General features: G+C 40.9%; 1 protein-coding gene across 5 annotated transcripts in view; it reads right to left on the reverse strand.

Annotated features, from left to right (window-relative positions):
• pot1 (protection of telomeres 1 homolog) overlaps nt 1–15,845 on the reverse strand; it is a 326,410-nt gene that overhangs the window by 201,782 nt on the left and 108,783 nt on the right. For all 5 annotated transcript variants that reach the window (XM_060839484.1, XM_060839486.1, XM_060839482.1 and 2 more), the window contains exon 7: nt 10,601–10,715. In XM_060839484.1, the coding sequence (XP_060695467.1) occupies nt 10,601–10,715 (115 nt within the window). The remainder of the gene's footprint in view (nt 1–10,600; nt 10,716–15,845) is intronic.

The following is a 15,845-nucleotide window of genomic DNA, read 5'->3' on the forward strand; positions in this document are numbered from 1 at the left end:
ATTAAACCCCTCATGTAAAATGCATTCTGCTCACATTATTCAACACATTTTACCTGAGAGAGCGACTGGATGAGGCACTTCAAGGCTTCTTTCAATGGTCAATAAAGATAATGAAAACGCTACACATGCAAACTGCTAATACACCTCAACTATACATCTGTTTGGACACAGATTTACAGGACATTCAATGTCCATAATCGCGACATGTATTCCAGCCTCCAGGAGTAATTGAAATGACCATTTGTAAGCATCATGTGTACCATATGCTTCTCCAACATGTCTCTTAGGGATAGACAGCAAACGCAAAGCACAATGGAGAATGCTGCATCCTTCAGCATTCTCTCCTTGAGCACTGCTGACGTCAAGAAACTTTAAAATAGCTTGTAAAAACATGAAGGCATAGGCATAGTATTTATGTTCAATCACTTTCACTGTATCATTTAAGAAAAACGAAAAGCAGCCTTTGTAGCTAACTCACTCAATCAACTTGACCTACAGCTTTGACTTAATGGATACCTTTAAAATGCAAAGCAGCTCTCTAATTATGGCATTCAAAAATGATGAGAATCATTTACATGCCACGCTTAGCATCAGAAACCTCTTCCTTGGGTGTCACTGAGGCACTGTGCCACCCACTGGCACCAGATGCAGCTGTTCACCCTGTGCCAACAAGGCACTATGGCATCTCCTCAACAAAACCCATCCGCACACTCAACATCTTCTCAGTGTCCCAGTCACTGGCACAGATAGGATACTGGGGCTCAGCGGTTAGCACTGCTGTCCCATAGCACTAGGGACTCAGGTTCAGTTCCACCCTCGGGTGACTGTGTGGAGTTTGCTTACACCTCCGATAGCTGCCTGGGTTTCCTCCAGGTACTCCAGTTTCTTACCATTGTCCAAAGATGTGCCGTTTAGGCGGATTGGCCATGCTAAATTGCCCAGAGTGCCCTGGAATGTGCAGGTTAGGTGGGTTAGTCATAGAAATGCAGAGTTACAAGGATAGGGTGGGATGCTCTTCGGAGGGTCAGGGTGGACTTGATGAGCTGAATGGCCTTCTTTTATTTGACGTTTCAAAATCTGACAAAAGATATGTAGAGGTTGAATGCAACTTTTTTCTGTACAGATCGACTCTCAGTAAATTATATTACGCCCAAACCTGATGCTAGACAATACTGGTATTTATTGCTAAAAGAACATAACAAATACCATGTCAGAACAGGGGCCCACAGCAGCCTGTGAAATGGTAATAGAAAATGAGTGAACTGGTTGAACAAGGCAGTACAGATTTAGTGAGAACACAGAACACAAAGTGACAATGTTAATTGATCATGTTCAGTAACAGCTTCCAGTATGAGAAGTCAAGCCCCGAGATTCAGTATGATTTTTTTTCTCTCTCTATTACACAGCCCAGTTCATCACGAAAACCAGTTTTCCATCCATCAACTCTGTCTACACTTCCCACTGAACTGGGGAAGCAGCCAACATAATCAAAGACCCCTCCCTACCCGGTTATGGTGTCTTCCATCCTCTTCTATTGGACAGAAGATACAAAGGTTGGAAAACATGTACCAACAGATTCAAGAACAGCTTCTTCCCTGCTGTTATTAGATTTATAAATGGTCTGCTCATATATTAGAGTTGATCTTTCTCAGCACCTTCTCTGTACCTGTAACACTATATTCTGCATTGTTCTGTTCCCTTGATGTATTTATGTAACGAATGATTTGTCTGAATAGCATGCACAATAATTCTTGTCATACATATAGTGACAAGATATAGTGACAATAATAAATCAAATAAAATCTTTCTCTCTCCCTCAATACCTCACCCCTCCACTACCTTCCATCAAAGCTGGTGACCAATCTACTTTGTACATTCTCATCTCACGCAGGTCAGTTGCCATTCTATCATAGGTTTCATCACATCATTCAATCACTTTCATCTCTCACGGTCTTTGACCCATAGTCATCAGACAGCTCAACTTTCCTTTCTACTCCAGAATCAGACACTAGAAAAGTAATGCCATGCTCACTCGAATCAGTCGCATCATGTCTCACTAATTGTTATTCCTACACTTTGTGTCACCTGAATCAGCACAGTTTAAGAAGTTGCAATCAGGATGTTCACAAGATGAGTGTGGTAGGACTGAGGGATGGGGGTCGGCTGTCACAGTGCCATGAGATTTTTTTTTAATTCATCACATTCCTGCTTTTGTTGACCTACATCTGCTGCTGTGTGCAAATGAAGGCCGGCTTTGCACTGCATCTTTCTGGGCAGCTAACACAGCCCTTTCTGATTTCTGAACATAGGGTCCCAGGAATATCAATGACTGAATTACATCAGCTATGTTGCACCTTCCAGGTAAGATAGAACGCCCTAATGGCGAAACTACCTTGACAAGATGAGAAACGTACTTTGCTGTGCTTAGAAATGAACTGTAAGGGTTATCTTCCTTTCCTGTTGGTGTTCATGTGCAGTTCATGCAGAGGGTCCATACATGTGCCAAGACCTCATTTAAAGAGAGGGAGTTTAACATTTTAGGATCCATTTTTGTCCACAGCAATGAAGAAGAGGAAGTGTGGATCTCAAAGACAACAGTGCTATATATTGTTAAATACACAGTGGGACACGAGGATTATTATCTGAATCGAGCAAGTCAGCCAGTCCCACCTGAAAAGAGGCCACAAAAAACAATCGAAGAAAAAGGGAGAAAATAAACTTTTGAGGGTAAACTTTTACAAGTAATATCCAAACAGATAGCAAGAGCCTCTTTAAAATATGAAAAGGAAAAGAGAAGCTAATGTGAACGCAGGCATATTCGAGAATGACACTGGGGGTGGGGAATAATAATGGGGAACCAAGAAATAGCAGAGGAGTTGAATAAATAATAGACATCAGTTTTCACACTAACAGCATTCTGAAATCACTAGATAATCAAGGGGTAAAATGAAGAGAGGAAATAAATACAACAACTATCACTAGAGAAGTGCAAGGGAAACTAATGGGTCAAAAGACCAAAAGGTCCCGCAGACATGATGGGAAGCATCTCAGTCTATTAAAGGAAGAAGCTACAAACTCACTGCAGTAGTCGTAATAACCTTCTAAGAATCCTTAAATTCTGGAAAAGTCCCAGAGATTGGAAACTTTCCAATACAACATTTTTATTTAAAAAAAGCAGAAAAAATAGGTTACTTTTTGTAGGCCAGTTAACGGAAAACCTGCTTTTGGGAACATATTAAAGTCAATTATAAATCGTGTCATTGCCGAGCATTTAGAAAGAGATAATATGAGAAAGCAAAATCAGTGCAGCTTCAAGGGGAAATCATTTCTGACAAAGTTACTAGAATTCTCTGGGGAGGACAGATAAAGGAGCAGCAGCGGATGTAACAAATTTGGATTTACAGAAGGTGTTTGATAAGGAAGCTCGCATTAGGCTCTTCAATAAGATATGAACTCATGGTATCGGAGGAAGCACATCAGATGAGGATTGGCTAATTAAAAAAGAAGAGATAGGATGTGGGGTATTTTCAGGAATTGCAGCCTGGAACTAGTAATGGCCACAGGAATTAGTGCTGGGATCTCAATTATTTACAATATATATTAATGACTCAGATAAGGAAAGTAAATGTAGTATGGATGACACAAAAAAGGTGGGAAGGCAAGTGGTGAGGATGACAGAGTCGGTAGAGGGATATAGACAAATAAAGCAAGTAGGCAAAAACTTGGCAGATGGGAATAAAATGTAAGGCTATGCACTTTGGAAAAATGGAGGAGTTAAGTATTAACTACATGGAGAAAGACTGCAGAACAGAGGGAGTTGGGATTCATCGTCCATCAATCACAAAGAGCCAGCATCCAAGTTCAGTGGGTAATAGGGAACACAGTGAAGTACTGGCTTTTATTTCAAAGTGATTGTAGTAGAAAAATAAGAAGGATATGCTGAAACTATACAAAATATTAAATGAGACCACAATTTAGACATATTCAAGGATGAAATAGACAGATTTTTAATCAGTAAGGGTATGAAAGGATAGAAGGAAAAGACAAGAAAGCAGAGTTGAGAATTATCACATCAGTGAATCACTGAGCAAACTAAATGGGCTGAATGGCCTACTAATGCTCCTCTGTCCCATGGTGCATGATCGGTTACAAGTGTACACATGTCATACCCCACTATTTAGGTGGTAATGTTGTAACATCTGAATTTAATCTCTCCCTAAGTCTTTCTTCCTCGCTGGTAAGATTCAAAACTCCCAACTGAACTCACAACAAGAAAATCAAGCTCCACGTCACCTAAAAATGTCAACACACCAAAGGAAGGAAGGAAAATTGGCCAAGTCAAAGCTGAATTTCTGTCAACAGTTCCAATTAACATCTTCATCCTTCAAGGAGCCACTCTTTAGCTCATCTATCAAATACATGAAAGCACCCACAAGAAATTATTCCAATCGTGAAATTTTAAGTTTTCCTCTGGTAATCACGATGCTATGATTCCTCAGAGTGTTACACTGACTGGCTATTACATTCTGCTGAATTTTACCTACCATGTTACACCCTGCATGTAAGTGAGAAAGGCAAACAGTCAATTCTCCTACAGGAGAAACAAAGCTAATGAGAACTGACTTCGGCACTGACCGTGCCCTCCAGGTTATCCCAAATGTAATCAGAACACGCCATCTGGAACACAATGGGTAATGTCACATTTGCTCTTACGCATTCAGATCATGTGGTGGTCAATCAAGAGCCTGAAAATTATGAAATAAAAAGATTTTGCAGAAGGCTGTAAAGGTAATTAGGTCCCAGACAACTCATTTTCCACCTTCTGTAACGTCATGCACTTTCAGGGGAATCATCAACCCTGAGAAAGAATGGGTTTGGGATCAGTGGAACGTAAAGCATTTTAAGCCTTAAATCCTTCCACGACATATGAACTGAGCCAGGGTCCTGGGGCTGGCAAGCAATCCACTCATCAAACTATTTTAATCAGGCTGCACGCATCAGATTTTCATTTCAGTTTAAGGATTAATACTAATCTTGGGAAATCTGCCATCTAAAAGGTTAGTGGGAGTGTTGGTGGGGATCAGTTGCCTGGATGAACTAAGTGCCTTTCTCACATGACTCATGGACAAGGAGCAGCAGAAGCAAATCTATTTCTCTTGCCACACCTAACACACTCAGCCCTCATGCTAACAATCCATTCTCTCCCACATACCTCCAGCTTCCCAGTGACGGGACCATAAGACATAGGAGTAGAAGTTAGGCCATTCAGCCCATCGAGTCTGCTCCGCCATTCACTCATGGCTGATAGGTTTCTCAAGTGGCGAAAGTGAGTACTGCAGATGCTGGAGGAGATCAGAGTCAAGATTAGAGTGGTGCTGAAAAAGCACAGCAGGTCAGGCAGCATCTGAGGAGCCGGAAAATGAATGTCTCGGCCAAAAGCCCTTCATCAGGAATTCTTGAAGGACAAATTTCCTGTTCCTCGGATGCTGCCTGACCTGATGTGCTTTTCCAACACCAGTCTAAATTTGACTCTGATACATTTCTCAACTCCATTCTCCCACTTTCTCCCTGTAACCCCTGATCCCCTTGACAGTCAAGAACCTATCTATCTCCATCTTAAGTATACTCAATGACCTGACCTCCACAGCCTTCTGATATAGATTCACTACTCTTTGGATGAAGAAGTTTCTGCCTATTTCCGTTCTAAAAGGTCTTCCCTTTATTCAAAGGTTGTGCGCTGGGGTCATAGTCTCTCCTATCACTGGAAACATCTTGCCAACATTTACTCTGTCCAGGCCATTCAGTATTCTGTAAGTTTCAACTAGAACCCCCCTCATCCTTCTAAACTCCATTGAGTATAGACCCAGAGTCCTCAAGCATTCCTTGTATGGTAAGCTTTTCATTCCTGATCCCTCCATTCCATAATCATTGGGTGGAATTTGCAATCTTTGGGATGTGGGCAGCATTGGCTAGACCAGCATTTATTGCCCATCTGTAACTGTCCCTGAGAAGGTGATGGCAAATTGCCTTCTTCAAGTGCTGTAGCCCTCGATGTGTGGGTGCTCCCACATTGCTGTTAGGAAGTGTACTCCAGGACTCTGACCCCACATGAGTGAAGGAATAGTGACATAATTTCAAGTCAGGGCCATGTGTGGTTTGGAGGGGAACTGGTCGGTGGTGGTGCTCCCAAGCGTCAGTGGTGGTCTTGTCCTTTTTGAAGAGACAGAGTGTGTGGTCTTGCTAAACACTGTCAGAGGAGTCTACTTAAGTCGTTGCTGTGCATGTTGTATATGGTACACTCTGATGCCACAATACATTGGTGGTGAAGGGCATGAGTGTTGCAGGTGGTGAATTGGGTGCCAATCAGGTGGACAGCTTTCTGGATGGTGTCAAGCTTGAGTTGCATCAATCCAGGCAACTGGTGGGGATTCCATCACTGACTTGCGTCTTGAGCTGCAAGGAGCTGAGTTACTCATTCCAGAATTCCCAGCCTCCAATCTGCTCTTGTAGCCCAATGTTGAAAAAAATGAACCACTGAAGCTGGAAATTTCAAACAAAAACAGAAGTAGCTGGAGAAACTCAGTAGGTCTGGCAGCATGTCTGGACAGAAAGCAGAGTTAACATTTTGGGTCCAGTAATTCTTCTTCAGAACTCAGCTACCCACTTCTGAAGCAGGATCACTGGATCTGAAACATTAACTCTGTTTACCTGCCAACTTTTTCCAGCAATTTCTGTTTTTGATGGCAATTTGTATGGCTACACCAGTTCAGCTTTTGGTCAATGGTAACTTTCAGGATGTTGACATTGTGGGGTGGGGGGTGGATTCAACAATGGCCCTACCAATAAACATAAGACCATAAGACATAGGAGTGGAAGTAAGGCCATTCGGCCCATCGAGTCCACTCCACCATTCAATCATGGCTGATGGGCATTTCAACTCCACTTACCAGCGTTCTCCCCGTAGCCCTTAATTCCTCGACACAACAAGAATCTATCAATCTCGGCCTTGAAGACATTTAGCGTCCCGGCCTCCACTGCACTCCGTGGCAATGAATTCCACAGGCCCACCACCTTCTGGCTGAAGAAATGTCTCCGCATTTCTGTTCTGAATTGACCCCCTCTAATTCTAAGTCTGCGTCCACGGGTCCTAGTCTCCTCGCCTAATGGAAACAATTTCCTAGCGTCCACCCTTTCCAAGCCATGTATTATCTTGTACGTCTCTAATAAGTCTCCCCTTAATCTTCTAAACTCCAATGAATACAATCTCAGGATCCTCAGCCGTTCCTCATATGTTAGACCTGCCATTCCAGGGATCATCCGTGTGAATCTCCGCTGGACACGTTCCAGTGCCAGTATGTCCTTCCTGAGGTGTGGGGCCCAAAACTGGACACAGTACTCCAAATGGGGCCTAACCAGAGCTTTATAAAGTCTCAGTAGCACATCTCTGCTTTTATATTCCAACCCTCTTGAGATAAGAGACAACATTGCATCTAGGGGAGATAGTTAGATTCCAGCTTATTAGAGATGGTCTTGCCTGATACGTGTGCAACTAACGTAACCAATGATAACTTTGTGGGAAAGTCACAATAAACATAGAGAAAAGGTTTCCATTTGCTGGGGAATCCAAACCTAACAGCATCAATATAAAGTAGACACTACTAAAACTAATATAAATGTTTTTAACAGGAATCACTTAGAACCTGGAAGGGAGGAGATGAGATCATAGAGTCATACAGCACAGAGACATGTCCTTTGCCCAAACTGCTCCATGCCAACCAAAATGTCCATCCACATTAACCCCATTTCCCTGCACTTGGCCCATATCCTTCTAAACCTTTCCTATCCATGTATTTATCCAAATGCCTTTTATATGTTGTTAATGTACCCACCTCAACCGCTTCTGTTGGTAGCTCATATGTGTATCACCCTCAGTGTGTAAAAAAAAAGTTGCCCCTCAGGTTCCCTTTAATGCTGTCCCCTCTAATCTTAAACTGATGTCCTCTCGCCTTCGATTTCCCAACCCTGGGGAAAAGACTGAGTGTATTCACCCTAATTAAGCCTCGCATGATCTTAGACACTTCTATAAGATCCGCCCTCAGTCTCCTACGTTCTAAAGAAAAATGTCCTAGATTGTACAACCTCTTTCTAAACCTCAGACCATTGATTCCTGGCAAAATCCTTGTAAATTTCTTCTGCACTCTTTCCAGTTTAATAACATCCTTCCTGTAGCAAGGTGACCAAAACTAACCACAATACTCTAAGTGCAGCCTCACTAATGTTCTGTACAACTGCAACATAACTTCCTAACTTCTACACTCAATGTACTGCTGTGATACTCGCTCTAATTGCAATTCCCCCTTCCCACAAGTCTGTCCTGCCTCAAGGACCTGTACCCTGGCAGATTAAGCTGCCAGTCCTGTCCCTCCCTAAGCCATGTTTCTGTATTGGCTATAATATCCCAGTCCCATGTACTTATCCATGCCATGAGTTCACCAGCCTTAGGTGTCAGCCCTCTTACATTGAAATAATTCAACAGGGATTCCTTGCTCCCTTTTGCATTCTAACCTGACCTGTCTCTTCACTTTACTACTTCTGATTACTGTATCTCCTTCCAGCCTCGCACTTGCCTCCCTGCTGTTGAGGACCCGATACCCCTGCCAACCTCCTATCTAGAATAATGACATTTAAGGCCAATCTAGGCACATATGAGAAAGAGAATAGAATAGAGATGTATTGATAGAATGAGATGAATTGGGGACTGTGGGTTTGCAGAGGTGATCATTTATGACATAAACCGTGGCCATTTGGGTTAAATGATCTGTTTCGGCACTGTACAATCTATATAACTGTCTACACAGGAGTTTCACGCTGTATTCTGAGGACCCAAAATGTTAACTCTGATTTCTCTCTACAGATGCTGCCTGACCTGCTGAGATTTCTGCTTTTGTTTCTGATTTCCAGTATCCACAGTTATTTCAGTTTCTATCATGTATTTCATAGCATGTTCCAGTGCTGCTCTGAGATACAGCTAAAACAACAGCCTATGTCTGTAAATATTTGCAATAGCTTAACTTCCTCCAAGTGAAGATGTGGACCACAAGCATTTAATGGTTTTTTAAATTAATATTAAATCCTGATTGTTGGGAGCAAAAACAAACGTGAGCACTCATCAGAGTCATAATTTGATGAGTAGACATTAATAAAATGTCATGTTTCATGAAGATATTCAATGTATAGGAGATAAATAAGTGACCAAAGTTTTTAACAGGCAGCTATTAAAGAAAAACGTAGGTAAAAAAGCATCTGGTATCTTGCTTTCAACAGCATATGGCAAATCACACACACTGCCTTACAATTTGCCTATAAATGAAGGGTAACTACATATTCATTTTAAACACCTCACCTCCCAGTTACACTCATGTATTTCTTCCCATTAATTAGACTTGCAATAAAATGTGGGCACATCTTAGCCGTACAGAGAACCAAAGTATCAGAAGAAGCTATTGAATGGATAGAAACTGCTCATTTTACTTATTAACTCTATTTTTAACACTTTGTAACACTATTCCTTCACTGTCACAGTATCAGAACCATGCAACTTCCTCATTAACCGTGCTGCGAGTGCACCTATATGATATGGACTACATTGCTTTAAGAAGGTAGCTCATCACCCCCTTCACAAGGGCAATTAGGGATGGGGAACAAATGTTGGTCTTTGGAAAGGTTCAGAGGAAGAATCATACTTGACTTGAAACATTAATTCTGTTGTACTCTGTCCACAGCTACTGACAGAGCTGCTGACTATTTCCAGCTCTTTCATATGAACTCATCCAACTGCTCAAACAGTAAGAGAGAAATTCTATTTAAAAAAAAACGCTGAGCAGCAGTTATTAAACCATGTAAAAATACAATGTAAAACAAATGCATTCTTATTTTTACTTTCAACCATGAATGTAATTTTTTTTTAATGACAATATTGATTTGATTGTACACAGCTCCACATTTATTACATTTTTAATTTATCTTGCACAACGCTTTGAGCATATCCAATGGATACATTTGAGACAATGGGAGCCTTTGTGAATAGTACATACATTTATAGTAGACTAAGACAAATATCATTAGTGATAAGCTTCAGCCTCGAATAAACTACAAAACAAGGGACTCTTGTCAAAACAGCACTGAAGGACAAGCAGAGATCTGATCGAGGAGTTCCAATTTAGAAGGAATTTTGAAAATGCAAACAAAAAGAACACATTTTAATTGTTCGATGAGTCAGTCACAAGAGGTTACTTGTTAGAAAGTGGGATGCATTATTATAAACAATGATGAAGCAGAATGCAAAGTAGCTTTTAAAATCAAAATAGATAAATCAAGAAACAGAACAGTTTGGAAGATGAAATGGATGCTGCATTCAGTCAGTTGATACTGATATGACGGTCAGATTACGATTCCTTCAGTGCTTCATTCTCATTCTCCCTTAACCACGCACAATGTATATGTATCTATATTATGCTCACATACTTCCAATACAAGCAAGTGTGCACTTCTAATTAGTTTGCAAATTTTGGCCACGTGTCAGTCATATGTTTTTACCTACCTGTTCCATTGCTGCGATATGGAGGCTTGAAGAATTTAACAACACCATACACGTTCACAGTGATTCCACCTTTGACTTTATTTAGCGGCATGTAAGTGTAATCATGCATTCTGATCTGCAAAAGACATTAAAGTAAAACAAATCACAACAGATGAGAATTATTCAGCAAAAATTAATGGGGAACGCAGACTTAAAAAGAGACTTTGGTTAATGGGCTATTTCTTATATACCCCAGTTGATATGGGATCACAAAGGTAATTCTGTTATGACAGGAAAGTGCAATCACCTTGCTCTGCACACAGCTGCTCATTACCTTTTAGTGCAGAAGCCACATGAACTAACATAAAACCACGTAATAAACCTTGAGGAACAGGATAATTAAAAAAAACTAGTCAAAGCTATTGATCAATAAAAGAAATAAAAAATCAAGAGCCGTTTCAGAGGTCTAAGCAGGACTCGCTATTTACCGAGTATGCTCATTCCCACAATGAGCTCCAAAACTGATAAACCCACATATTTATTTAAAGCTTTTGAGTACCACAAGAATGACGTTCACACTCAGTTTCCCTAGAAATCATCCAAATACTTTTTTAAAAAACTCTCACTTAAGATTCTCAAAATGAACTAAAAAACGCCCCACAACTGAGCAATTAACCTGATTTCATTTCCCTGCCCATCGATTTATAACGTGCACTTCAAATGATGGAGAGACTTTTGAAGATACTTGAATCATTAAACAATAATAAAAAGAGGCATTGAGTGGTTGCACTTGCCCACTGTGGTGGAATCTCTCCTAACCCTCTGCTAGAAAGGAATCCCTTCACTTATACAATGCCTTTCACCACCACAGGCCATTTCAAAGTGCTTGACAGCTAAGGATTTTTGAAGTACAGTCACTGTCATAAAGTATGAATCATGGCAGCCAATTCATACGCACCAAGTTCTCAAATAGTAATCCAATCAAGTAACTTGGTGAGCTGAGTTAAGAGATAAACATTGGGCAAAACATCGGGGAGAATTCATGTGCTCTTCTTCACATAGTCGCCGAAAGCCTCAGTTTAGCATTTCATCCAGAGACACTGCACTGGAGTGTCAACACTTAAGCACTCATGTCGAATGAAACTCCAACCCATAACCTTCTGTCCCAGGAGCAGATGCTACCACTGAACCATGGACGACCCTCTCCATAGTCTGAAAACCATCCTTGCCTGAGTTGAGGAATTACTAGCTTGTGCTTCTTTCTGTAAAGTTTGAACATCAAGTACACAACTGCCAACTCCACTGACAAAGGGGCGAGTAGACGCAAAAGAGAAGATGAGAATACAGCACTTTTTTGCTTTAAGTATTCCAAAAGCAGTAACCCAAGCCCAAACCTGACAGAGTAGTTAATATTAAAGTCTGTGCTCGTAATTTTCTCCTTACTGTCTGTAATGACCAGTTCCTCCTCACTACTGCATCAATATAACATTTTTTGTTATCCACTTATATCCTAACAGCAAAACATTGTTCAATATGCGTTAAATCAAAAGTGGTATTGGTCTCCCTTAAGGAAAGACTGAATTTTTAATTTCTCTATTTTCTAATGTTTTCCCCCTAAGAATTATACTGGAAAACTGTACCTAGGTATCTTGTATCTAAGATTGCGCCATTAAGTGGTGACTTGCAAACTTTTCATTGTATCCTTTTGAATACAGGTAATTCAATTCAATTCAAAAAGATGGGTCATTTTGCTGCATCTTAACCCGAATTTACAGTTTCTAAATAAGGCAAAAAGGATTTGTTTCAACGGATTGCTTTCGTGACATATTTGCTCCTGAGGCGATCATTATTTATACTCATTAAAACTGGAAATAAATAGCGCTTTTAATTAATCAGGACATTGCCATCTACCAACTGTTACAATCCAATACAATGAAAGCATTAAGGGCCTGCTAATGCCACAAGCAAAACAAGATGACAGGTACTTTGAAAAAACAGCTGGTATTCTGAAGTTTCTCCTCAAAATGCATATCCACGTATATACGTATGTTCACTTAGAGTCATAGAGATATATAGCACAGAAACAGATCCTTCAGTCCAACTCGTCCATGCTGACCAGATATCCGAACCCAATCTAGTCCCACCTGCCAGCACCTGGCCCATATCCCTCCAAACCTTCCCTATTCATATACCTAGCCAGATGCCTTTTAAATGTTGCAATTGTACTAAACTCCACCACTTCCTCTGGCAGCTCGTTCCATACACATACCACCCTCTGAGTGAAAATGTTACCCCTTAGATCTCTTTTATATCTTTCCCCTCTCACCCTAAACCTATGCCCCCTAGTTCTGGACTCCCCCACCCCAGGGAAAAGATTTTGTCTATTCATCCTTTCCATGCCCCTCATGATTTTATAAACCTCTATAAGGTCACCACTCAGCCTTCGAAGTTCTACGGAAAACAGCCCCAGTCTATTCAATCTCTCGTTATAGCTCAAATCCTCCAACCCTGGCAACATCCTTGTAAATCTTTTCTGAACCCTTTCAAGATTTTTTACCACATGTATCTATGAATTAGGAGCAGGATTAGGGAATTCAGCCACTCATTCTGCTCTGTCATTTGATAAAATTCTAGCTGCTCTGATTGTGGCCTCAACTCCATATTCCTGCTTACCCCTGGTACCATTTGACCACATTGCTAGTCAAGAATTTACCCAAAGCTACCTTTAAAATATTTAATGACTCCTCCCCCTTCACCGATCTCGGTGGAAGAGTGTAGACAGTAAGGCATTTGACAAGGTTCCCCATGGGAGATTCAGTAGCAAGGTTAGATCTCATGGAATACAGGGAGAACTAGCCATTTGATACAGAACTGGCTCAAAGGTAGAAGACAGAGGGTGATGGCAGAGGGTTGCTTTTCAGGCTGGAGGCCTGTGACCAGTGGAGTGCCACAAGGATCGGTGCTGGGTCATTTCGTCATTTCTACAAATGGTTAGGTTGTGAGCATAAGAGTTATAGTTAGTAAGTTTGCAGATGACACCAAAATTGGAGGTGTAGTGAACAGCTAAGGAGGTTACAAATTACAATAGGATCTTCATCAGATGGGGCAATGGACTGAGGAGTGGCAGATGGAGTTTAATTTAGATAAATATGAGGTGCTGTATTTTGGGAAAGCGAATCTTAGCCGGATTTATACACTTAATGCTAAGGTCTTAGAGAGTGTTGCTGAACAAAGAGACCTTGGAATGCAGGTTCTTAGCTCTTTGAAAGTGGAGTCACAGGTAGATAGGATAGTGAAGGTGACGTTTGGTATGCTTTCCTTTATCGGTCAGAGTATTGAGTACAGGTTTTGGGAGATAATGTTGTGGCTGTACAGGACATTGGTTAGGCCAATGTTGGAATATTGGGTGCAATTCTGGTCTCCTTCCTATTGGAAAGATGTTGTGAAACTTGAAAGGGTTCAGAAAAAATTTGCAAGGTTGTTGCCAGGGTTGGAGGATTTGAGCTATAGGAAGAGTCTGAACAGGCTGGGACTGTTTTCCCTGGAGTGTCGGAGGCTGAGGGGTGACCTTATAGAGGTTTACAAAATTATGAGGGGCTTGGATAGGATAAGTAGGCAAAGTCTTTTCCCTGGTTGGGGAAGTCCAGAAAAAGAGAACATAGGTTTAGGGTGAGAGAAGAAAGATATAAAAGAGACCTAAGGGGCAACCTTTTCACGCAGAGGATGGTGTGTGTATGGAATGAGCTGCCAGAGGAAGTGGTGGATACAATTGCAACATTTAAAGGCTTCTGGATGGGTAGACAAATAGGAAGGTTTGGAGGGATATGGGCCGGGTGCTGGCATGAGGGACTAAATTGGGTTGGAATATCTGGTCAGCATGGACGAGTTGGACCGAAAGGTCTGTTCCTGTGCTGTACATCTCCATGACTCAAAAAGAGTTCCACAGAATCATAACTCCCTGACAGAAAAGAAAAATCTCATCTTCATCTTTAACTGTTTCCTAGTTCTCCCATCTTTTCTGCATCCACCCAACCAAATTCCCTCAACATCTTACTTGTTTCAATAAGATCACCTCTCGGTCTTCCAAACTCCAATGGATATAGAGCCAACCTGTCTACCTTTTCCTCATGAGATAGCACCTGATCCCAGACATAGCACAGTGAGCCAACTGAAGGTTTCAATGAGGGCAAGGTGTTTACTTTAATGGTGGCACAGAAAGCAAGTCAGGAGTCTTAATTCACAATATCCATCCACAATTCCAATAATACTATATAAAGCTCAGTAGAGTAATCAAGATTCAATATGATAAAACCATCAATTAATCACAATAAAAAAAAACACATTCAACTTATCTAATTGGCTGAATGGGAAATTAAGTATTGCAGTAAAAATGCATTCAAAAAATTCCACATTTAAGTGACATAATCAACAAACTTCAGAACAATCCAGAGCTATCACACAACAGAGTACAAACTAAATGATACTTGTTAAATGACTCGAGATGGTCTTAACACGTCCTTGCAGTGGGGCACTCGGGAGTCGGTTTTGGATTCCGCGCACAGGATCTGGATCACTTTCGCATTGATGCATATGCAAAATCATTTGACATTTCTCAATGTCTCATAGTAATACAGCAGTCATACATCTATCACATCAATTTGAGTTAACTGCAGTGATTGATTCAAACTTAGTGCAATGATTTTACCTATGATCATGTTTATACAGCTTTAAGCTGTTTGTTTGGACTTGATACCAATCTCCAATATTTTTCAGCCAAATCAATTAGAGCATCTCAGGGAATAGTCAAGTTTCACTGCTAGGGGATTTTCAAATTTGAACAGTTGATTCAGTTCTTACAGTGCCAGTGTCTGTTTACAAGATGGTACCATGATCTACAAGCACTATGCAGTCATAGATACTCAATATTCAACACATTGCATGTTGAACCTTTCAATATTGTCGCCTTTCTGTAATCTTTTTAGCAAGAGCTGTCAATTCTCGTGGAGAATTCGCACCCAGAAGATTGCAATATGGCTCTAATCTCTTTGACTTATCTTTTTTGCATATCACAACAGAGTGAGACACTGACAGACTGTGGGGGCACAACTATCCAAGCATTCATAGCAACAGAGAAAATCATCTTTGAAAACGATAAAGTCTACAACAATAATAGACGTCTTTCTTTAGTACACTGAATAGCGGATTATCTTGGCCGCCCCCAGCCTTCTCTTGCAAATCCACAGCCAGATGGGTTACGAAGGCAAAT

The sequence above is a fragment of the Hemiscyllium ocellatum genome, chromosome 19 (assembly GCF_020745735.1).
Source record: "Hemiscyllium ocellatum isolate sHemOce1 chromosome 19, sHemOce1.pat.X.cur, whole genome shotgun sequence".
NCBI lineage: Eukaryota > Metazoa > Chordata > Chondrichthyes > Orectolobiformes > Hemiscylliidae > Hemiscyllium > Hemiscyllium ocellatum.